The following is a 25444-nucleotide window of genomic DNA, read 5'->3' as shown; positions in this document are numbered from 1 at the left end:
TTTCTAATTAAGGTGTAACATGCCGACAGCAAAGGGCACAAATGTAAAATGTGCAACTCAATAAATTTTTATATACGACCGAGTGACCGAGTGGTGGTAACTCAAACGTGAGACACTTATATAGTGCGTGACACAGGAAGGGCTCAGTAGGTATGGGCTATGGTTTCATCTGCCAATTTGCTGAGTCAAGAACACAATCTTGGTTTCTTCCACAGTTTTTTTGGTTTTTTTTTTTGATACATGAGGTTAAACATTTTTTTTCTGTGAATTCTTTTGTCTATGGCCTATTCGTTATTAAGATACTAGTTTTTTTTCTAATTTGTAAGAGCCCTTTATATATTGACAGTCTTAGGTTGCAAATATTTTCCCCAATTTGTCCCTTGCCTTTAAAATTTCTTTTCATAAAACTATGCACTAGTTTTTAATATTTATGCACATGAGTTTTCTGCTCTTTTCCTTTGTGATTTCAGACTTTGCCATTCTGCTTAAAAAAAACAAAACAAAAACAAACTTTTGACTCCTGCCTCCTGAAAAAAGAAAAAAAAACCTTTTTCCCAATTTCACTATTAGATGTTCACCCATATTTTAGTATGAAATGCTTATAATTTTATTTCTTTATATTTCAATCTTTAATCCACATAAAATTTATCTTAGCACATGGTATGAGGCTAAGATCTAACCTTGTTTGTAATAGCCAGTTCGGATATTGTACGCTAAATAATTCATCCATTTTACACTTACTTAAAAATGACATCCTTATCCTAAATTAAATTTTCATGTTTTTCTTTTTTCTAGTATGTCATAAGAGTGTCCAGAGGACCTGAATTTAGTTGACTTCCTTTACTGTACAGGGAGGCTCGCTGTAGTACATGAGATAGCCATGGCAGGAGGGCACTATTAAAATTCTACACACTAGTATGTATTTCTAGACTGGCCTCTCACTGATCACTCGGCATATTTCCACTGGGATGTGTATTTCCTGTGAAGTTACACCTTCATATCCCCTGCCTGGAGCAGCCTACCATGGCTTGACATTTCCTGTTATACCCTCATACAGCCATTAAGTCGAATAATAACATTATCCAGTGCCTAGTCAGTACCATCCACCATACTAAGTAGTGAGCCAGACAAATGCAACTTCCCCCAATGTAGCAGAAGATGTTAGCTGGGAGGAGGCGATCTTCAACTATTTACACCAATAATTCATCACAGTTATGTTTGGTGCTACTAAATATAGCACAATAACCGTTCCAGCTGAGGAGTCTCATTTCAAGATCTGTTCGTTTCTTCGTACATTTAGTGAGGCACAGCCCAGAAGAGCTGGTTCCAGTTTCCAATGGGAAATACCAGGAAGAACCTTGAGAATTACCTTCAGTGTATTTGTAAAGATGTCTTGAGCTAATGTGAGGAGTGGGAAAAAAGAGTTAAAAGAGAGCCCTAAAACATTAAGGGACAAATTCCATCAGCTCAACCCACTTGGAGATGATTTTTTAAATTCTCAGGCCTATATCCTGAGCAAAGCCAGTCCCTTGGCAGATGAGATCTGAAACAAATTTAATAAGGTCAAGAATGAGGCAAAAAGGCGACTCGAGCATAGGATCATTTTGACCTTTGAAAGGGAAAACCAGTGGTTACACTCTTCTTGTGACACACCCTATTTTTTCTGTGATGTCCCTTATTTTCTACATTTGATAGGTTTCAAACTGTGGGCAACAGTGTAGAATAGTTTTAATAGCTGAAACAAAAAAATCTGCCTTCTGAAAAAAAAAAGGAAAAACAAAAACAAAAAAACCATGAATTTTCCAACCAGTAAATTCTGTATGCAGAGTGGCTGCAGAGTCCCCAGCAGTGATGAAACCAGAGAGCGCCAGATTTCCAGCTCAGGCTGGAAAGGACTTTTTTTTTTTAATGGAAGTAGCTATGCCTGAGGACAGCTGAATATAAGTAATTCTTCTCTTTAAAAAAAATTTCTTTCTCTTAAAAAATTCTCCCCCACTGAACCCACTGTGATGCTAACAAATAAATTTGACTTTATAATGACCTAAAAAAACAACCCAGTTTTATTCAAGAGAATAAATTTAAAACAAATGATTTGTATTTTTACTTTAAAATAAGTTTGCTATTTCTCAAGTCTATGAAGAAGAAAAAAGATGCCAACAAATTCACTCGGCACCATACATAAAGTTAAGCTTTCTAAGTGAAATCTCTTCAGCATGAGATCAGACAGTCTGCTCTTAGATCCCCAAATGTGACCTATTCCACCTCTTTAAAAGGTAGCTTTTGTTTCTCTGAGGAACAAAATGCATTCAATAATACAGAAAAGCACCACAGATACCTGAAATGCAAAACCACCAGCAAGCCATATTCGTTTTCTGCAGAACTAGCAGGCATGTATCATCTGTTTCTGAGATCATTTATTTTACTATTTCTTTTTTTTACTGGCAGGACTGTCCAAAACCTCAATCTTGCCTTTTCCATCTTCTGAATGAGGAAGCTTAATGTTATCTATGGTGACTTCAGAAGACGTGCCGTCTTCTTCTCCCTCAGATTCTGAGCTGTCCTCCGAGCTGTCTTGCGAACTCTCTTCTGAACTGTCCTCTTCTTTTGAATCGGATTGATTCATCTCAAACAAGGCCACATCCTGCCAAAAGCACCACGTGAGAAATTTATTTCAGGGCAGTTCCCTAGAAAGTTGTAATAACAACCTCGGGAAGAACCAACATTAAGCACAAATATTGAAGCACATAGGACAAGAAATGTTTTTAATACAATATGGTCCTTTTTTTCTTTCAGTTGCCATAGTCCACCATGATTTACAGGTACTACAAGTTTAAAAAGTTCCCCACAACCCGATTCTATATATCCTGAACACGTTCAACAACATGCATCCAACAAATATCAACAAATACTAACATGAGCCAGGCACCACGCTAGGTCCTAGAGACTCCACAAGAACAGCAACAAAAATCTTTGCCTTTCTGGAGAGGGATTGGCAAATTACAGCTTGCAGGCCAAACCCAGTCCGCTACCTGTTTTTGTTTAGCTCGTGAGCTAAGAATGTTTTTTTTTTTTTTAATTTTTAAGTGGTAGAAGAAAAAAGTCAAATAGTATTTCATGAAACATAAGAATTATATGATATTCAAATTTCAGTGTCCATAAATAAGTTGATAAAGCCTGCCTATTCATACATGTCGTCTCCAGCTGCTGTCAGACTAAAACAGCAGAGATGAGCAGTCCCCAGAGACAGTATGGTCCACACACCTGAAGTCCTTGCTAGCTGGCCCCATACACAAAATAGTTGCTGACCTCGTTCTAGCTGGGAAAGAAAGACAATGAACAACTACATATAAAGCATAGTGTAGGGCAGTGAAAAGGAAGAAAAGTAAAGCAGGAGAGGATAAGCTTCTAATAGGGCCATCGGGGAAGGCCTCTTGTTGCGGTGACAACCGATGAGAGATGGAGGGAGTGAAGATGCAGAAATCTTGGAAGAGCCTCGTACAAAGAGGGGAAAAACCTGAAGGAGACTGAATGGGAGTGCAGGAAAGAAGGGGTGCGGTGGCAGGTAAGTCAGATGGAGCTGGAGGCAGGATCACACGGGCCCTCGAAGGACTCTGAATTCATCAGAACTGTGAGGGGAACGTGGGCCACACCTAGTGTGAAGAATAGATGCTAGGAAAGAAAAGGCAGAAGCAGGGGAACCTGTGGAGAAATCACTGCAAGAGTCCACAGGAGAGACCACGATGACGTGGACCAAGGGTGGCAGCAGGGGACATTGTGCAGAGTCGCTGGATATGGGACATACTCTGGAGGTAGAGCTGACCAGAGGTGCCGATGAATGAGATACTACTATCAACAATGTCAGCTCTGTCCAGACCCGAGTGTTATAAAGGGAACTCCGGTATAGAAAGAAGATCTGAGGCCGGCTGGAGATCTCCCATGTGGCTTAGGTTATCGGTCTGTTAAATGCATCATTTATTTTTACATTTTCAGTGAGTCAGGTTATGATTACTTCTTTCAGGCCTTCTTTTAGGAAAACACAATCCACTTGGGACACATAGTAAATTAATGCTTCAAGATAACAAATGTAATATTTGACTTGAAAAAGCCCTCCTCTTCTCTATTTCTAAATTCCTAAACTCCACTCAGGGAAGCCTACTGATCTGTAAGATCCCTAATTATAAAATGAACAAGTTCCCATGCAATATTGGAAACATGAGCTGACTCTGCAAGAAGGAAAATATCACTTGAATTAAAACGGAAAAGTCCTCTCCCTTATAGATGATGAGGCATACTGGTAATTTTAATTTATGAAATGAAAACAAAGCATCATTACCATTTGTATAACTTTTCCAAGAGCCCCATCAATATCTTCAATATTGAAACGACCAGGTGGTGCGGCTGCCATTTCTTTTCTTAGCTTTTCATTTGCCTGAGCCATCTGTGGGAGAAAGGTCTGTACTTGGTCCAATACTAAGGAGAGAAAATATAGTTTATCAATATTTATGTTACTCTTTGGCCAAACTTCAACTTTTAAAATCCAGAATTTACTGTAAAACACTTCTGAATTCAACAGTCACAATAGTAACAAAAGTTATAATAAAAAAATCTTTCAAATTTCTTCCATTTTAAAAAACCCCCATCCTCTTCTGAATCTTTAAAGCAGGACTACACAAGTTAGTGAATATTTCCTTGTTTATTTGTGTGTGGTTTTTTTTTTAAGATTTTATTTATTTATTTGACAGAGAGAGACACAGAGAGAGAGGGAACACAAGCAGGGGGAGTGGGAGAGGGAGAAGCAGGCTTCCCGCGGAGCAGGGAGCCCGATGCGGGGCTGAATCCCAGGACCCTGAGATCATGACCCGAGCCGAAGGCAGACACTTAACGACTGAGCCACCCAGGCGCTCCAATTTGTGTTTTCATATATCCCCAGAATTGTACATCCCTAGATGGCTGGCATTCAACCAATAGTAACTAATTAAGGAGAAAGTATGACTTAATAGTTAGATGTCTCAGGCTCTGAGGCTTTGGGGTCAGGCTGACAAGGTTATTAATAGAACCCCAGTTCCACCTCTTACTCCCTGAATTACCTTGGGCAAGTTAACTAAGTAGTGGTTGTTTTTACCTGCCCAATATCTGTTCCCCTTTCTTCTGGTAACATAACCCTGACTTTCCTTTTAAGCTCTGTCACTCTTAGTCACTCTTGTGCCTTGCCCTTCTCATGCCTATATGTTCCACAACCTTGGTCAACATGATTTGGTTCAGTGGCATATTCAGTGATACTGTGATCCAGTCAGGCCAATAAGAGATCACCCTGGGACTCTGGCTGGAACTGTGAGAAAGAGATCCCTTCCTTCTGAGTGAGTAAATGACCGGGTGAGCTGCTGATAAACTGGCCAACTTGCCACAGGTAAGGAAGAGCCTGCTCTAGATTTAGCCAACACCTAGGAAAGCAGAGCTGAGAGATACAGAGCAGGAGACCCCTAGGACACCAAGCACCTGGATGCAGATGTACCCGAAATCACTGGGATCCCCCCCTCCCAATAAAATTGGCCAACGTAATTTATTTTCTGGCTTAAGGCAACTGGAGCTGGAGTTTAGTCATTTGCAACCACAGGTGTCCTAAATAATAAATTTAATTGAACCATTCAAAACTTCAATTTACTCATCTGTAAAAACAGGAGTGATAACTATACTATGCTAAGTACAGGGGAATCAATAAACAAGGTATGTCTACCTTCTTGAGCTCTCAAAAAAGGCCCAGCACATAACTGTGCACATAACGAGTTCTCAAGACTTGTGAAGTCACTGATGCAGCTACACAATACATGACTGAACTGTCCAGAGTACAGAAGAAGAAAAGAAAAAGGCGGTAAAGGTCAAGAAATGGCCTTTGATTGTAACAGGACTGCTGGAAGGATGCACTGAGGTCCTAGAATACGAAGCCCCGCACAATGGCTATCACAATGAGGAAAGAAATGAAAGATATAAAAAAGACTCAGATGGAAGTCCACAGATGGAAAACACTGTCAGCAGCTCCTAAGATACCGAAACCCCCGAGCAGTCCCGGGGTGGGGGGACAATGAACAGCTCTGGCTGGACTGGGGTTCACTGTGGATCTCTACTGCTTAACTGGGCAAAATTTAACATCAGAGAAGGTTCTTGAGAGAGAAGGGTAGTGGAGAAAGAGAGGGAAAGATACTTACAGGGACTCCTCTCTATCCTCACTGTTTGAAGAGTGGAATTTTTTCTGCAGTTCGGCTTGGGCTTGAGGAGTAACCTGTCCCATATACCTGAAAGCACACATACAATTTACTACAGCATAAAGAAATGGGGGCCCGTCAGCAAACTTTCCAGGACCGCTCTCAAGTCTTGAACATTCCACATTCCCCAAGACATTTTTAGAAAAGGAGGCTCCCCAAGTTCCATGACAACATTTTACTTCCTTACGCCCACCCGCCTCCCCTTCTTTAGGCCTGCCTCATACATCTGTATGTGTCACCGATGCCTTGGAGTAAGTGCAAACTAACCTGCACCCTTTGTGGATCAGAAATCCATCAGTGACAAATGAGTTTCTGCAACGAAGGGACAGAGGAAGCAGCAAAGAGTACAATGATGGTTAAGTGAAGCCAGAAATGGTTACTAGCTGCATTATATTGGTCAAATTACTTAACCTCTTGGAACACTTGTTTGTTTATCTTTAAAGCACACCTGCCTTGTTAGTGGACCTTCATTAAAGATGTCCAACCTGGACAAATGAGCCCTTTGGAGAACTTTTGTCTGTCCCCCCCTGCAACCCCCCAACCCCAGGCACCTTTTCAGCCCCATCACTCACTACTCCTCAAATCAACAAACGCTTCAGCCCATCAGAGCTCAGAGGACAGGACTTGTCTTTCAAAACTCAAGGCTTTGATCACCCTGTTTCCAACGCCTGGAAAACCTCTTCACTCAAATACAAAAACCCTATTCACCCCCCAAAGCAGATCTCAACAAATATTCTTTGATTACTACTTTAGGTCTAGCAAATGGATTAGCATAGAGAATCCAATCAGACTGATTGTGTTCGAATCCCAATTTTGTCACTTTTCAGCCAGATGATCCCCAGCAAGTTACTTATCTATGATACACTGTGACTCAGTTTCCTCACCTATAAAATAAGAGAGAACCTTATGCACAGAGTTTTTGTGAGGATTAAATGAGTTAATTAAATCCTGGGTCACAGTAAGCACTACATAAGCTTTGGCTATTATTATAACTCTTCGGGATGCTCTGGGTTCTCACAGAACGTCTTCAAGCTAAGATTCACCGAGAATATGCCCAAGAACTTAGGCACATTCTCCTTCTCAAAAAAAAAAAAAAAAAAAAAAAATCAACAGGTACTACTACCTCCATTTTCCAAATGTGAAAACTGGAGCTTTGAGAATGTAAACAAGTCTCCTGTAGTTCCACAACTAATCAGTCGTGGAGCTGGGATTCAAATCCATGCTTTTTAACTCCCTACTATGGTGTCTGAAATCCTATGTGGATTTCCTAGACCCAAGTGTCCCTCTACAAGAGAGAGGCAAGGCACTAACGGGTGGTTTTGTGAGCATGGAGGGGTGGGGGGTTAATCCATAATAGTGACCTGCTCCCCCCACCAGCCCGCTGCGGGGACGCGGAGAGCCCACCTAAAGCCCTCCCCAGGCCCTGCCCTCAGGGGAGGTGCCCTGCTGCTGCACTCCGCGGAGTGGGCGCCCACTATCGCGCGGAATACAACCATCCCGGGGCCCGAGGCCGGGTGCCCGCCCCGAGGCCCCCGAACCCCACCCCCGCCGCGGCGGTCTCGCAGAAGCCCCGCGGTCACCGCTGGGCGTCCCCTCGCGGGTGTGGGGCCTGGACAGGGAGCCACCGGCCGGCCGCTGTCCCGGCCACACGCCCCCTGCCGCACGTGCACACCCCACGCCGCCGCCACCCGCCCGTCACCTCCGCGGCCGCCGCTCCCGGCTGTCAGCAGCTCCTTGGACACCGAGACCGCCGAAGAGTCCCGGGGGGACGACGAGCAGCTCGCGCCGGACTGAGGCTCGCGGCGGACCTCCATGCCCCTCGTTAGGCTTGAGAGCCAGCCCACCCAGGCCCGGATGCAGGAAAGAGGTTCGGTCAGGGGGCGTGGCCACGGCCGCGATTGGACGAAACTTGGCGGTGGGCGGGGCGCGGGCGGCCGCGGCCACGGCGACACCTGGCGGATCCCTGAGGCCATTCCTGTGGTGGGAAAAGGAAGGTTAGGACTCTTGAGGTCCCGTGGCGGGATCAAAGAGCTGGCAAAACTCAATTTTAGCCAAACAGTCCGGACAACAGGTCACCCTGGGGCTGCCTTCCTCATTTTTTAATTTTCAGGTTGCGGTAAAAAAAAAAAAAACAAACCATAAAATCTACCATCTTAACCATTTTTAAGTGTACAGTTCAGAAGTGTTAACTCTATTTACATTGTTAAGACTGATTAGTTGTGGAACTACAGGAGACTTGTTTACATTCTCAAAACTCCAGTTTTCACATTTGGAAAATGGAGGTAGTAGTACCTGTTGATTTTTTATTTATTTATTTATTTTGAGAAGAAGGAGAATGCGCCTAAGTTCTTGGGCATATTCTCGGTGAATCTTAGCTTGAAGACGTTCTGTGAGAACCCAGAGCTCTAGAATTTTTTCACCTTGCAAAGCTGAAACTGTATCCATTTAGCAACCCTCCCTTATTGTTATCATAATAACGACTTACCATTGTATTACAACCAAGTTTTAAAAAGTAGGGCACAAAGAATTATGGGAGAAATGACAGTAGGCACTGAGGAGGAAGACACTGATTAATGCATTTTAAAAGCTGATTTCATTCTCTTTCTATTTAAAACCTACTCTGTCTAGAGATCCTTCAGGGAAGGGACAGCAGCTTTTTTTCTTTATATTGCCAGTGCCTCACTTGGAGTCAGGCACATCGTTAATGATTAATCCGTGTTTAACTAATGAATGAACAGAGAAAAGTTGAACAAATGAATAATTGTGAATTGTTTCATTGATTGATGGATCACCCCTGTACAACAAGATTGAGCCTTTAGAAATGTCCTCAAATCTCTGTTGTGAATTGTTGACTAGATCAGAAGCACCCCATAGGTACAAAACTAATGGAGCTATTTGCAATAATAACTTAGAAATTAAGACATTCATATCTAGCCAAGATAGAGTAGAAGATGCACTGGCAGAATTTAGTCTCCCTCCTAGAAATGATGTTGTTAACCAGAAAAGCAGTTTTATAAAATGTGAAAATAAATGTAAAACATAGTTTTCCTCACTTTTAATCTTTTAAAAACAATAGATTGTTTAGATTTTTAAAAAATATTATAGGGTTTATAACAAATGTAGAGGTAAAATACATATGAGAAGAATAGCACAGAAGAGGGGCACCTGGGTGGTTCAGTCATTAAGCGTCTGCCTTCAGCTCAGGTCATGATCCCAGGGTCCTGGGATCGAGCCCTCCATCGGGCTCCTTGCTCCGTGGGAAGCCTGCTTCTCCCTCTCCTACTCCCCCTGCTTGTGTTCCCTCTCTCACTGTGTCTCTCCCTGTCAAATAAATAAATAAAATCTTAAAAAAAAAAATAATAGCACAGAAGTTGGAAGTAGTAAATCTGTTGTAAGGATCTTATATTTTATGTGAAGTATTTTAATAGGATTTAAAAAATAGTGATAAGTTAAAGATGTATATTATAAATACTAGAGCAACTCCAAAAACAAAAAACAAAAAACAAAACTAAAAAAGAGGAATAGCTGATCAGCCAATAGTGGAGATAAAACCTGGCCTGTAAAGTATAATCAATTAATCCAAAAGAAAACAGGATAAAAGATAAAGAGGAGCAAAGAACAGATGGGATAAATAGAAAACCAATAACAAGATGGTAGACTTAAGCTAAACCCATACCAGTAATTAGACTAGATGTACATTTGTCTAAGATTTAAAAGGCAAAAAATGTTAGACTGTATAAAACAAGACCCAACTGCCTGCTGTCAGCAATAAGTTCACTTTAATTGTAAAGACATACATAGGTTAAAGGTCAAGTGATGGAAGAGATAAACCATGCAAGTATGAAACAAAAATCAAGCTAGAGTAGCTACATGACTATCAGACAAAGTAGATTTCAAAACAGAGAACATTGCCAAGTGTTACAGACTGAATGTTTGTATCCTCCCAAAATCTATATGTTGAAAGCCCTAACCCCTGAATGTGGCTATATTTGGAAATGGGGACTCTAAGGAAGTAATCATGATTAAATGAGGTTGTATGTGTGGGGTCCTGATCCAATAGGATTAGTGCCCTTATATAAAGAAACACCAGAGTACTACTCTTCCTCTCTCCATATGCACACACACCAAGGAAAGGCCATGTGAATACATGGTAAGAAGACAACCTTCTGCAACCCAAGGGGAGACCTCTCAGTAGACATCAACCCTGCTAGAAACTTGATCTTGGATTTTCCAGCCTCCAGAACCATGAGAAAATTAATTTTTCTTGTTTAAGCCACCTACTTTGTGGTACTTTGCCATAGCAACCTGAGCAGACTAAGTTACCAAGGATAAATCATAATGATAAGGAGACAAATTCATCATGATGATATAACAATAATAATTGTGAATGAGTCTCATAACCAAGCTTTAAAGTAAAAGAAGGAAAATCTAATAGAACTAAAAGTAGAAATAGACAATCCTAATATTATTGTAGGAGATTTTGACATTCCTTTCTCAGTAATTGATAGAATAAGTATACATTAAGAAGTCTTGAGCAAAACTATCACCCAACTTAACTGACTTGCAAAACACCTGACCTTGCAACAGCAGAATATATATTGTTTCAATGGCAACAGAATAGTCAATAAGATTGATCATATATATGCAAGGCCATAAAACAAGTCACAAAAAATTTAAAAGATTGAAGTCATCCCAAGTTTTTTCTCTGATGTCAACAAAACTAACAACCTTATCTAGGTTATCAAAAACAAACTAAAAATCAATAATAGAAAGGTATCTGGAAAACCTCCAAATATTTGGAAATTAAACCATCCAGTTCTAAATAACCCATGAGTCAAATAAAAAATACAAAAGAAATTATAAAATATTCTGAGCTGAATTAAAATAAACACAGAAAATATCAAAATGTATGCAATGTAGGTGGTGCAGTACAAGGAGGGAAATTTATAGCATTAAGTGCCTATATCTGAAAAGATATAAGGTCTCATTTATCTAAGCTTCCACATTAACTAGAAAAAAAGGAGTAAATTAAACTCAAAGCAAGCAGAAGAAAGAAAATAATAAAGAGTAGAAATCAATAAAATAAAAAATAAACACAATATAAAAAGTAAAAAAAACCAAGCTGATTATTTGCAAAAATCAATAAAATTGATAAGTCTCTATCCAAACTAATCAGAAAATAACTGGAGAAGACACAGATTATTAATATCAGAAATGGAAGAGGAGCATTACCACAGATTCTATAGACATCAAATGGATAAAGGAAATATTCTAAGCAATTATGCCAATACATTTTCTAATTTAGATGAAATGGACAGATTCCATGAAAAACACAAACTACTACCATGTCAGTTCTTGTTTTTGACAAATGTACCATGGTATGTACAATAGTAACAAAGGATGGAAACTAGACAAAAGATATACGAGAACTCTGTGTTATCTTTGAGAATTTTTCATAAAATTAAAATTATTGCAAAATAAAGAATTTATTTTAAAAGTAATTCAAGAAAATTATTCTAAAATGTGTGGAAATTTGAATATACATATCAAAAGACTGTATCATTTACCTAGAAAAATCAGCCCAGACTAGTCACTACCAAAACACACTCTGGTAAAACTCTTGGACTCTAAATATAAGAAAAAGACCATCCAGAGTATTTTGGCAAAAAGACCCAATAAGTCATGAGGAAAGAAAATAAGATTGGCATTTGACATTCTGACAGAAAGATTTTTGCCAAAATGCAATTAAATAGCATATTTAAGATACTCAAAGAAAGAAAATTTAAGCTAAGGACTTAGCTTAACTGCTTTTCTTTCTTTTTTTTTAAACTCATTTTATTTAAATTAAGTTAGTTAACATACAGTGTATCATTAGTTTCAGATGTAGAGTTCAGGGATTCATCAGTTGCTTATAACACCCAATGCTCATTTCTTCAGGTGCCCTCCTCAATGCCCATCACTCAGTTACCCCATCCCCCTACCCACCTCCTCTCCAGCAACCCTCAGTTTGTTTCCTATAGTTAGGAGTCTCTTACGGTTTGTCTCCCTCTCTGATTTCGTCTTATTTTTCCTTCCTTTCCCCTATGATCCTCTGTTTTGTTTCTCAAATGCCACATATGAGTGAAACTATATAATTGTCTTTCTCTGATTGACTTATTTTGCCCAGTGTAATACCCTCTAGTTCCAATCATGTCAATGTTACTGGCAAGATTTCATCCTTTTTGATGGCTGAGTAATATTCCATTGTGTATATGTAAATATATCCATATATATATATATCCATATCTTTATCCATTTATCTGTTGTTGGACATCTGGGCTCTTTCCATAGTTTGGTTATTGTGGACATTGCTGCTATAGACATTGGGATGCAGATGCCCCTTTGGATCACAATGTTTGTGTCCTTTGGGTAAATACCTGGTAGTGCAATTGCTGGATCATAGGGTAGCTCTATTTTAAACTTCTTGAGGAACTTCCATACTGTTTTTTTTTTAAAGATTTTATTTATTTATTTGACAGAGAGAGACAGCGAGAGAGGGAACACAAGCAGGGGGAGTGGGAGAGGGAGAAGCAGGCTTCCCGCCGAGCAGAGAGCCCGATGTGGGGCTCGATCCCAGGACCCTGGGACCATGACCCGAGCTGAAGGCAGACGCTTAACAACTGAGCCACCCAGGTGTCCCAAGGAACTTCCATACTGTTTTCCAGAATGCAAGCTATACCAGCTTGCATTCCCACTAACACTGTAAGAAGATTCCCTTTTCTCTGCATCCTTGCCAACATTTGTTGTTTCCTGACTTGTTAATTTTAGCCATTCTGATTGGTGTGAGGTGGTACCTCATTGTGGTTTTGATTTGTATTTCCCTGATGCCAATTGATGTTGAGCATTTTTTCATGTGTCTGTTGGCCATTTGTATGTCTTCTTTGGAGAAGATGACATGATACTTTATGTGGAAAACCCAAAAGACTCCACCCAAAAATTGCTAGATCTCATACAAGAATTCAGCAACTTGGCAGAATATAAAATCAATACACAGAAATCAGTTGCATTTCTATACACTAACAATGAGACAGAAGAAAGAGAAATTAAGGAATCAATCCCATTTACAATTGGACCAAAAACCATAAGATACCTAGGAATAAATCTAACCAAAGAGGTAAAGGATCTGTACTCAGAAAACTATAGAACACTCATGAAAGAAATTGAGGAAGACACAAATAAATGGAAAAACATTCCATGTTCATGGATTGGAAGAACAAATATTGTTAAAATGCTATGCTATCCATAGCAATCTACACATTCAATGCAATCCCTATCAAAATACCATCTATTTTTCATAGAGCTGGAACAAATAATCCTAAAATTTGTATGGAACCAGAAAAGACCTCGAATAGCCAGAGGAATGTTGAAAAAGAAAACCAGAGCTGGTGGCATCACAATTCTGGATTTAAGCTCTATTACAAATCTGTCATCATCAAGACAGTATGGTACTGGCACAAAAACAGACATATAGATCAATGGAATGGAATAGAGAACCCAGAAATGGACCTTCAACTTTATGGTCAACTAATCTTCAACAAAGCAGGAAAGAATATCCAATGGAAAAAAGATGTCTCTTCAACAAATGGTGTTGGGAAAAATGGACAGCCACATGCAGAAGAATGAAACTGGACCATTTTCTTACACCATACACAAAGATAAACTCAAAATGGATGAAAGACCTAAATGTGAGACAGGAATCCATCAAATCCCCGAGGAGAACACAGGCAGAAACCTCTGTGACCTCAGCCACAGCAACTTCTTGCTAGACACGTCTCCAAAGGCAAGGGAAACAAAAGCAAAAATGAATTGGGACTTCACCAAGATAAAAACCTTTTGCACAGCAAAGGAAACAGTCAACAAAATCAAAAGACAACCTACAGAATGGGAGGAGATATTTGCAAATGTCTTATCAAATAAAGGGCTAGAATCTGAGATCCATAAAGAATTTATTAAACCCCAAAAACAAATAATCCAGTAAAGAAATGGACAGAAGACATTAACTGCTTTTCAAATATAAAAGTTTTAAAGATGTAGACAGTTAATGAACATGTTAAGGACATAGGAAATATTGCTCCCAGCCTTCTTGAGGTATCTACTAGAGAACAAGGTTCAGAAAATGATTGGACAGGGGCGCCTGGGTGGCTCAGTTGGTTAAGCGACTGCCTTCGGCTCAGGTCATGATCCTGGAGTCCCTGGATGGAGTCCCGCATCGGGCTCCCTGCTCGGCAGGGAGTCTGCTTCTCCCTCTGACCCTCCCCCCTCTCATGTGTTCTCTCTCATTCTCTCTCTCTCAAATAAATAAATAAAATCTTTAAAAAAAAAAAAAGAAAATGATTGGACAAATTCAATTTCAGTTTTGGTAGTGAGCATTTTACAGTAGAATTCAGGATAGAACGGTGAGAATAAGGTTAACAGAATAGTATGTATTTTTTATAGATATGATAATATGGATATAATATAAATATAAAAAATGGGGAGAAAGCAGAGATGATAAATGAAGAGAAAAATCTTGCTTTTTGAAAGTTGGGAATAAAAAATAATACTTTTTATTTATTTATTTTAGATTTTTAATTTTTTTTATTTTTAAGTACTCTCCAACCCAACTTGGGGCTCGAAACCACAACCCTGAGATTAAGAGTCACATGCTCTACTGACTGAGCCAGCCAAAAGATAATACTTTAGATATTAGGGATAAAGGAGGAAAGAGAAAGAGGAGGTGACCAGCTAATTACAATACTATTCATAGTAGAAACACAATATCAGAATAAGAGGGGACTGAATCCTGATAATACAAATTAAACCTTCTTCTAAATCACATGAAAATTTCACAAAATTGACATATCAGAGTCTGCAAAGAAAATTTTAATGCATTCTAAAAATGTAAATGATATAAATGGCCTTCTGTGATCACACTCAATTCAATATAAGTGAAAATAATGAATTTTTAAAAGTCTCTTCCACCTAAAACTGTAAAAACATACTACCAAGCAATCCTTGCATCAAGAGGAAGCCCTCAAAGCTAAGCATTTAAAAAGTCAGGAAAATAGACAAACTCTAGCTAACTTAAACCAGAAGAGTGGAGGGGAGAAAGGTTTGGAGGTATAAATATATGAAATAAATGATAATGGAATAATGACTATAAAAGCAAGAAAATATGGAAAAATTTATTAAGACTACTTTGTACAACTCTATGCAAATTTGAAAACCCATAGGAAACCACTTGAAATGGATAATGTTCCAGAAGTATGTAAAAACATATACCAGTAGGAGAAAAGATCCATGAATTTGACTGTATCAGAATTCAAAAAGAACTTTTACCTGAGAAAAATCAGCATAAGCAATGTAAAAAAGGCAAATAAACTTAAAAACAAGGTTTCCAACTTATATTACTGGAAAGTTTTAACACCCATAACGTAAAGAGCTTCTAAAACCTGAGAAGAAAACGACCAAATAACTCCATGAAAAAACAGGTTAGAGAAATGAACAGATAATTCACAGAAGTAGAAATAAAAATGGTGTTTAAACATATAACGAAGATGTTCTAGCTTGTTCATATTAAAAAAATGCATGCAAAAGAAAATGACACTGAGGAACTATTTCTCATCTACCAAATTGGTACTAATAAAAAATTACAACATACCTGTTGGCAAAGTTGTGGGGAACCAGACATTGTCATACATTTATGTTGGGAATGCAAAATGGTAGTGTTGCTATGGAAAAGAACTGTCATTATCAAATAAAATCACCTATACATTTACTCTTTTATAAAAAAGATTTATTATTTATATTAGAGAGAGTGCATGAGCGGGCAAGGGGGGATGTAGGGGCAGAGGGAAAGAGAGAGGGGAAGCAGACTCCCCACTGAGTGGGGAGCCTGACTAGGGGCTTGATCTCAGGACCCTCAGATCATGACCTGAGCCAAAACCAAGAGTCGGATGCTTAACCAACTGAGCCACTCAGGAACCCCTGTACATTTACCCTTTTACTGAGAAATTTCTAACAATATTCAGAAGCGGGAAGGGGGAGTGGATACACTATTTTTTTAAAGAGCATGTTTTATTTTATTTTTTATAGACTTTATTTATTTGAGAGAGAGAGAGAGTGCAAGAGAGAGCGCACAAGCAGAGGGAGCAGCAGAGGGAGAGGGAGAAGCAGACTCCCCACTGAGCAGGAGCCCAATGTAGGACTCAATCTCAGGACCCTGAGATCATGACCTGAGCCAAAGGCGGCCGCTTAACCAACTGAGTACCCAGGCGCCCCTGTGGATACACTATTTGTAATAGTGAAAAACTAAAATAACCCAGACGTCCATCAACAGGGATCTGGTTGAATAAACACACAATGGAGTACCATGCAGTTTGAAAAGGAATGAGGAAAATCTGTATACCCTGGTATGGAGTGACCTTCTGGATATATTGGTAAGTGAATAAAGCAGTTTGCAAAACAGCTTTTATGGTATGCTACCTTTTCTGTGATAAAGAGAGGAAAATACCTATGTATGTGTATACATGCACACGCATGTTCGTGCACATATGCTTCTATTTTCAAAAAGAGACAATGGAGGATAAGCCAAAACCGAATAAAATAGTTAGAAGGGAAAGCAAGGAACAGTAAAGGACATTAGACTTCACGGAATATACTGGGTTTTATAGTTTCACTTTGGAATCATGTAAATACTTTGCCTACTTAAAAACAAAAAGACAAAAGGAAAGAAAATCCCCCCCGCATACAAACTGCAATAACTGAATTTAATTATATGTCAAGTTTATAGCATAACAACACAGAAAAGAACGATTTTAGGTGACTTTAAAACACAATATTTGGACGGTACATCCTTAGTAAGATATAGCTTAAGGGCAATGACAATCACTACACACCAACATAGAAATTTTAAAATGTATCCAGTCCTCTTAATTTTTAGTAGCACTATTAGTACGGTTATTTTTGAAACTGCTATAAGCATATTCTTGGATAAAGCAAATAAGTAATTATATTAATATCATTTGCAGCTCAGGTTTTTTGTTCCAAGAAAAGAAATAAAAGTAAAATCCTCCTGTAATTTTAAATTTGAATTGGTAATATCTATATTAATTCATGATTTCTTTTTCTCTTTCTGAAAAACCACTTATTCCTGAACTTGATCCACTGGAAGGTCTAGGAATAATAACAAGCCACCATAACAAGCTTCCCTGAGCTGGATCATGCCTGCTAAATACCTTTCCTCACTAAGAGGAATAGAGCGTCTTATACAAATGGCTGATGTCAAGTCTGGGTCAGGAGGTATAAACTTGGGACATCTGTGGTGCCAGGAAGCAAGGAGGCTCCCAAAGACAAGTGGGGTCGTAGCAAAAGGAATCTGGAGCTAACTCTGAGATTCCCACTAGGCAAAGTTGGCAAAATCTGGCTCTTATGCTAGTCATTCTGACATCTCTGAAAGTATGACCAACACACAGACTTTGTGTGCCCCTAATTTAATGCATTAGGAAGTGCACAGTGCCACCTAGTAAGTTTTCTTGTAAACAAAACAAGATAAAAAGAAAAAAAAAAAAAAAAGGAAAGGACAAAAGAAAGAAACCTTTTCCTAAATCAAGCCCCCAGTTTTAACTACTGTTTTACAGGAAATATGAGGAATAGAAGGATAAGTGAAACCACTCAAGGAAGCAATCAGGCAAATCTAGAATGTGGGAAATCCTGCAGGATAAATATCTATTTTATTCAACAGGAAAATGATATGAAAAGAAGGTGAACTGTTTTCAATTTTAAGATACTTAGAAGGCATATAAATATAAGAAACTCTGGTTGACTTCCATATATGTGATGGTTGTTATAATGAGCAAGCTCCAATCATGATGGAACCTAAGCAGCACCCTATTGCTGCTTGGGTGTTACAATGTAACTTCCCCCAAGAAATTGGAAATAAGATTGCCAACTAAAAGTTAAAATGTAAATAAAGCTAATTAACTTGGGTCATGGGCCCACTTTTGACTAGCTGAAACAAGGGGAATGGGATTATCCTGATTGGTTTAGGCCAGTCAGGGCCACTCCTCTAGCTGGGGGTGGGGAGTGGGGCATGGGGTGGGGCGGGTGAATATCATCCAGATGACAGAGCTTCTGTGGTAGGGAGAGGGGGCCAAGAAAATTAGGGGGACACCCACAGTGTCTACTACAGTCAATAATACTTGGGATATATTATTTTGAGGTTTTTCTAAAAGGTAATTTTTATTCTTCCAGGCTTACTTTTCATCTTCAGCAGACTAACCAAACTGATCATTTCTGCTGGTAACTTTTTAAATTACTATTACCTGGTTCCCAGGCCCTTAGGAACAATTATCTACTTAATTTAATTACCCAGTTTGGTAAATCAAAACTATTTTATCTCTAGAGGCATACAGATTTAATGTTGAAAATTATGGTGTAATTATATTGCAAATAATTCATTTTGGTTAGGCTCTTAGTTAATATATTTTAATCCTATGGATACAATTAAATGTGTCAAAGAAATGCTTTATTTTCTAGCAGCGTAAAATGTTTACTCGGGGGTTGGGGTAAGGGGAGAGCAGAATTTTATTTCTAGTAGACTAGTATTCTGAAGAGTAGTCACCTTAAACTGGAGTTAACTTGTTTCTCTGCCTCATCTGCTGGAATTTTTAAATTATTTTTTTAGGGGTTGAATTTTGTATATAGTGCAAGGCATCATTTCTCCTTCAAAATTCCATCCATAAATGGCATGGCATAAGTAAGACCTGTGCTAAATTCTGCTAAATATCAATAAATCAGGAGTAACATCATAATATTTTAATAAACAGTGAAAATGTGCATACAGGTGGGGGCGGGGAGCCATTTCATTTTATATAATTCATTAGTTTTTGGTGAAAAGTATTTTTACATTTTAACCAGTTTTATTTTCATAACTAAATTCTTTTAATTCTTTAATTCTTTTAATTCTCCTGGATCATGTTTCTAGGATCTTGGAAACATGGATCTTGCTCTAACAAGAGCAGGATCTTGTTCTAGCAAAACAGAGTTCTAGGACTAGGTTGCTGGCATCTCCCCAAAAGTATTTAAAAGATCTACACAGGGAGCCTGGGTGGTTCAGTCAGTTAAGTGTCTGCCTTCAGCTCAGGTCATGATCCCAGGGTCCTGGGATAGAGCCCTGCATTGGGCTCCCTGCTCAGTGGGGGTCTGCTTCTCCCTCTACCCCACCCCCCTGCAAGTGGTCTGTCTCTCACTCTCTCTGTCTCAAGTAAATAAATAAAATATTTTTTTAAAAAAGATCTATACATAATGAGGTCAATAACTAAGCATTATAATGATACTATTTCACAGGATAATAGGCATACAATCTGGTAGATACAATCAGAAGGACTACGTACAAACAAGAGTTAAATCATGGGAGAGGCCTTGAAGGAAAACTTTTTTTTTTTTTTTAACACTGCTAAATTGTGTACAGTTTGCACTGTTCCCCTTTCCTCATCCTACACTACCTACCTCTCTTATCTATCTCATGTTAGGAACGTTTTGCAAGTTTACACATTCTGATTACAAACTGTTACAGGGCTCCGAACTGTTATTCAGAACAGAGAAGTCTCTTATTAGTTTAAAATGAATACTTTCAAGTTCACAAAAGCTGTCTTCCTTTGAAGCTGCCAAACTGACCACCTACACACCGGCTGTAAGTCTTTTATTTCCTTCGCAAGGAATACAGGAGAGAGGTGACTACAGAGACTCAAAGCAGAACCAGCATATTTTTGTATGGCTTTTCCCTCTGCACTGGTGGGATGCTGCCAAAGTAGCTTCCTATATCCCTGTTCCCCCATCTCCATCTTTTGTCACTTTTTATTTTGATAGGATTTCGGATTTATGGACAAGTGGCAAAAGTAGTATAACTCCTATATACCTTTTACCCAGATTCAAAAATGGATATATTTTGCTCCATTTTCTTTTTGCTTTATCTTAGTCTTTTCTCTCTCCCCACACCACACACCCACACGATTCTTTTTTAATAATCTGAGAGCCAAATTGCAGCCTTTGTGTCTGTTTATCCATCAATACTTGAGTGTATACATCCTCAGTACAAGAATATTTTTTGACATAACCAGAGGACAATGAACAAAATCAGAAAATTTGACATGAATATAGTACTATTATGTAATCTACTGTTTGTATTCAAATTTTAACTGTCTCAATAATGTCCTTTATAATTTTTCCTTCCGGTCCAGGACCTCAAACAGGATCATGCCCTGCATTCAGTCCTCCCAAATCAATCTGTGAGTTTCTCTGTCATCTTTTGTCTTTCATGACTTTGACAGCTTTGAAGAAGATAGGCCAGAGATTTTGTAGAATGGCCCTCAATTTGGGTCTCCCTTCTGTTTCCCCGTGATTAGATTCAGATTGTGTATTTTTGGCAAATATACCACAGAAGTGATATTAGGTCCTGCTCAGTGATATCTGGAGGCACATGATGTGAATTTGTCCCATTACTGGTAACGTTAACTGTGATCACTTGGTGAAGGCGGTGTCTGTCAAACTTCCTCACTGCAAAATTACTAGTTATGTCTTTTCAGTTAACTAGTATTTGTGGGGAGATATATAAACATACTGTCTCGTTAAACTTTCCCTCCTTGATTTTCTAATTATTTCATTCGTATCCTATGTGTTAGTTGGTATTGTACTTTGAGAAAGAGCTTTCTCTTCTCCTGTTTACTTATTTATGTCAGTTTTGACTCATGGGTTTTTATGCTGTTTAATGGGTTTTAATCCATTACTGTATCATTTATTTTGATACTAAAATGGTCCCCAGTGGGAGCCCTTTCAATCTGCAAACCTCTCCTTTTTATATGTTACCATCTTTCTTTGAGTACTTCTTTAATTTCTGGTCCAGCTGTTTCAGGCTCCTTTTGTACTTTTCCTGCCCAAGTCATGGAATTAGCCTTTTCTCCAAGGAGCACAGGTTCCTGTTAATGTTGAGAATGGTATTTAGAGAGTAAGATCCAGATGTTAGGTGTGCTAATTGCTACGGATGTGCTCTAACTTTTAGGCTCTGTCATTGTAGAGGGCAAGGAAACACACATGTATACACTCATGTCTTCATGTGAATATTTATTTCTGTATTTGTCTGTATTTTAAAACATCAAGAATGAGAAACTTGCAGCAGTATGCTGACACCAGGTTGAACCAGTTCACAAGGGCTGATTACTAAATAATTGTAATTTTGTGAGCTGATATTAGCTTGAAATCAGCCATCAGAGTATTTATACCATAGCAATTGGCAAATGCTACAGATCAAGTTTGTGCACCACCGGAAATCTGCCTTCCATTATCCTCAATTTTTTGTTCAGAATACTTAGGTTACATGGCAAAGGGAATTAAGGTTGTTAATTGGCTGGACACCTTGATCTTAGTTCAACTCATATTGGACTTTAATCTACAGAACTGTAAGATAACCAATGTTTTCTTTAACCCACTACGTTTGTGGTAATTTGTTACAGCAGCAATGGAAAATGAATATTCATAGCATGTATGTTTCTTCTGTCAGGGAGTTTTCTCTCAGCGTAATGTCAGTGAGATTCATCCCCTTTGTTGAGTCCATAATCTGTTTCATATTATGGCAGAGTAGTGTTGTATTATGAAATCCCAAAATTAGTTTTGCCATTCTCATATTGACGAACGTCTGCTTATTTCCAGTTATTAGAATACTGTGATAAAGCTGCTATGAACAGGTTTGTTTTTGTTGTTGTTGTTTGCCTCGAAATGTGACATTTATTCAAAGAAAAAGAAAAGAAAAAAAAAGACAAGATGTCCATCCCTTGGCTCCCTTCCCTCCCCCCTACTGCTCCTCTTCTGTCCCCCGAGGACTGGACCTTGGCTAGGGCTAGGTAGCAGGACAGCTCCTCTCAGATGAGGTCAGCAACACTGAGGGGCACCTCCTCAGTGGAGGTGTTGAGGAAGGTCTCGATGTTTCAAAGAGTCCTCTTGGCTTCTTCTGTCACCCTGTTAAAAGCCACACCCTTACAGCCAAATCATCCACCAGGACCAATTCTGTGGATATAGTTTTCCCCGTCGGTGGGAAGGTCCTAGTTGCTGACTACAGAAACCTGCTGCACATCAGCACCTCTGGCCACCAGGTCAGTGGTAATCAATACTCTGCTAGACCAGAGCAAAACTCTCTCATGATTACATTTCATGCCTTGTGGTCCACATCTCTATGCATGGCAGACACAGTGAAGTCTCCGGCATGCATCTTCTCAGCGAGCCAACCAACCTTCCCGTGTTGACTATGACTACCTGCGTGATGCTCAGGGTATCATACAAGTCACACGGTGTGTCCAGCTTCCACTCCTCTCACACTGATGTAGAACTAGTGGATACCCTCCAGGGTCAACTCCTCCTTCTTGACCAGAATCCCAGTGGGGTCCCTCATGAACTTCTTGGTCACCTCCAGGACATCAGAAGGCACTGCAGCTGACAGCAAACCCCCCTGGGTGTTGTTGTTGAGCTTTTGAAATATGTCCTTGAATCCATGGCTTCACATTTCATCAGCTTCATCCAGTACAAACATTTGATGTATTTGAGAGATAGGTATTTCTAGTTAATCAAACACACGATCTGGGGTACCCACGATGATATGGGGAGCTTCCACTTGCAGCTTCTGCACCTCAGCATGCACGTTGGTTCCACCAATGCAGGTGTGGCAGGGGCACCCTTGTAATGTCCTAATGTCACGATTACCTTCTGCATCTGCTGAGCCAACTCTAGTGGGTGTCAGGACCAAGTCTTGCATAGCATTTAGATCCAGTTCAGTCTGCTGCATAATCCACATGGCGAAAGTGACTGTTTTCCCAGTCCTAGACTGGGCTTGAGCAATCACAAAATAACCCTTGATACAAGGAAGAATGGCTTACTGCTGGATGGCGGAAGGCTTCTTAAAACCATTTGTGTAGATGTCACAAAGAAGGGACGCAGAGAGGTTCGTGTCACCAAAGCTGTAAAAAATCTCATTTTAGTTACTCTCGATGACGCCTTTGGGCTCCATCTCACCAGGGCCATTGTCTCTGGATTAGAAATCCTGACTCACAGATATGATCCTTAGAAACTAGACTATGAGCAGTTTTCTATACTCTTTTTTTGAGGGGGAGGATATCGAGCATCCATTCAAGAGAATGGTTACAAATACTGAGTTTTGCTTGGTTCTTAAACCAGACAATATCAGCAAGGCCACATCTTCATCCCTAGAAGAATAGTCAATGCGCAGATGTCCCTGAAAAAGAGCTCAGCCACCAACATCCCAGTATTGCACAAAGCCTGTCTGCTAGCAAAAATCCAACAAGGTCAGGTTAAAGAAGCTAGAACAATGCAATATATAATAAAATTTTTAAAATAAATTAATAATTCTGTTGAGAGTGGAACCAGAACAGAAAGTCAAAAAGCTGGTAGCAGCACCACCAAAAGTAAAGGGGGGTAAGTCAAAATGTATCCATTCATTCATTTTAGGAAGAAAATAATTGAGCATCCATTCAGGGCTGACAACACTGTGCCAGCCTGGGTTATAAAGACTCTGCTGACAACCTAGTAGGGACACGGACAGATAAGTAAACAGTATCTGTCCATAACTTATCTTTTAAGTTCTATGATCATGCTCTTCACTGGGTGTCATGGAAGCAGAGACATGCTTAAGTCCTGGGTATGGACCCAGGAAGGTGTACAGGAGACTGGAGTGTCCTCGTTAATGAGAACAGGAAGTTCAAAGCCCACAGGCAGGAACTTATGGGCACAGTTGAGGAACAACAAGAACCTGATAGTAGTCAAGGACAGCAGACCTCTGCTTCCTCAGGGGTATGTTCTAAAGACACCAGAGAGGGGCGCCTGGGTGGCTCAGTCATTAAGCGTCTGCCTTCGGCTCAGGTCATGGTCCCAGGGTCCTGGGATCGAGCCCCGCATCGGGCTCCCTGCTCAGCAGGAAGCCTGCTTCTCCCTCTCCCACTCTCCCTGCTTGTGTTCCCTCTCTCCCTGTCTCTCTCTCTGTCAAATAAATAAATAAAATCTTAAAAAAAAAATAAAGATACCAGAGATAGGGAACCCTTGAAACATTACCATGTTTGTGGAGAGAAACTCCCAACAGGGACCAATGAACAAGGTGCTTTAAAAGAAATATAAACATCATACTGAACTTCTTTCAATTCCTCAAAATCCCCTCCCCACCTTTTTTGTTAAAGTAGCTAGGACTAACCTCTACCTGGAATACTCTCTCCTTCTTTTCCTATCCCCCCTCCTAAAATTTCTATTAGCATGGCTAGTGATCCTTTAGATTGCAGCTAAAATCACTTCCTCTTTGGGGCACCTGGATGTCTCAGTCGTTAAGTGTCTGCCTTCGGCTCAGGTCATGATCCTAGAGTCCTGGGATTGAGCCCCACATCAGGCTCCCAGCTTAGCAGGAAGCCTGCTTCTCCCTCTCCCACTCCCCCTGCTTGTGTTCCCTCTCTCGCTGTCTCTCTTTCTGTCAAATAAATAAATTAAAATTAAAATTAAAAATTAAACATTAAAAAATAAATAAAATAAAATCACTTCCTCTTATAAATCTTCCCTGACCCCCACTGTCTCCCTGACCCCCAAACTTTGGAAGATGCTTCTGCTTTGTACAGCTACAGCGTCCTCAGACTTTCCCTATCATAGCTCTAGATTTTGTGGTCACTGTTTATATAGTCGTCTGCCTTCCCTGAGAGACAATGCAGTGGTAGCCACTGGAGTATTATCACCATTCACAGCAGTGGAATCTGAAGTACATCGTAGAGCAGTATCTCAATTCCTCGTCTATAAAACAGGCATAACCAGTTTGCCTTAGAGAGTTGTTGTGAGCACTGAATGAGTTCATACAGACCAGGCGCTTAGAACAGTAGACCCTCACAGAGGTTCTCATACCAGCTCCTGACTCTTGTCATCATCCGCCATTTCGGCAAATGGCAACTCCAGTCTTCTGACTGCTTGAGCCAAAAACCTTTGGAGGCATTCTTAACCACCTTTCTCTTTCTCTTTTTCTCTTACCCCTCATTCAATCCATCAGCAAATTCTGCCTGTCAACTCTCCTCTCAAATGATCCAGAGTGCAGCACCTTCTTACCACTTCCTCTATGACCACCCTGGTCTGGGCCG

The 25444-nt window shown here is 39.7% G+C and overlaps 1 protein-coding gene and 1 pseudogene across 1 annotated transcript; both read right to left on the bottom strand.

Annotated features, from left to right (window-relative positions):
• Window positions 1-2397: 2397 nt before the first annotated feature.
• On the bottom strand, window positions 2398-8122 carry CUNH12orf45 (chromosome unknown C12orf45 homolog). Its single transcript, XM_032416503.1, has 4 exons — window positions 7960-8122; window positions 6204-6290; window positions 4334-4470; window positions 2398-2641 (listed from the first exon to the last, which is right to left on the bottom strand). The coding sequence occupies exons 1-4, from the start codon at window positions 8072-8074 to the stop codon at window positions 2423-2425; spliced, it is 558 nt and encodes a 185-aa protein (XP_032272394.1). The 5' UTR covers window positions 8075-8122; the 3' UTR covers window positions 2398-2422.
• A 14057-nt stretch (window positions 8123-22179) lies between these two features.
• Window positions 22180-25244, bottom strand: LOC116640097 (annotated as a pseudogene).
• Window positions 25245-25444: the final 200 nt, after the last annotated feature.

Source organism: Phoca vitulina, unplaced genomic scaffold (genome assembly GCF_004348235.1).
Source record: "Phoca vitulina isolate PV1807 unplaced genomic scaffold, GSC_HSeal_1.0 scaffold19, whole genome shotgun sequence".
Taxonomy (NCBI): domain Eukaryota; kingdom Metazoa; phylum Chordata; class Mammalia; order Carnivora; family Phocidae; genus Phoca; species Phoca vitulina.
Note: the sequence above shows the minus strand (reverse complement) of the source record. Positions and strands in the feature narration are given on the sequence as shown.

Coding starts and splice junctions, on each gene's coding strand:
- CUNH12orf45 (XM_032416503.1), bottom strand. CDS start 8,074: ATGGAGGTCCGCCGCGAGCCTCAGTCCGGCGCGAGCTGCTCGTCGTCC. Junction 4,471..6,203: donor GAGGATAGAGAGGAGTCCCT/GTAAGTATCTTT, acceptor TTCTCTCCTTAG/TATTGGACCAAGTACAGACC. Junction 2,642..4,333: donor TTGGAAAAGTTATACAAATG/GTAATGATGCTT, acceptor TGCTTTTGGCAG/GATGTGGCCTTGTTTGAGAT.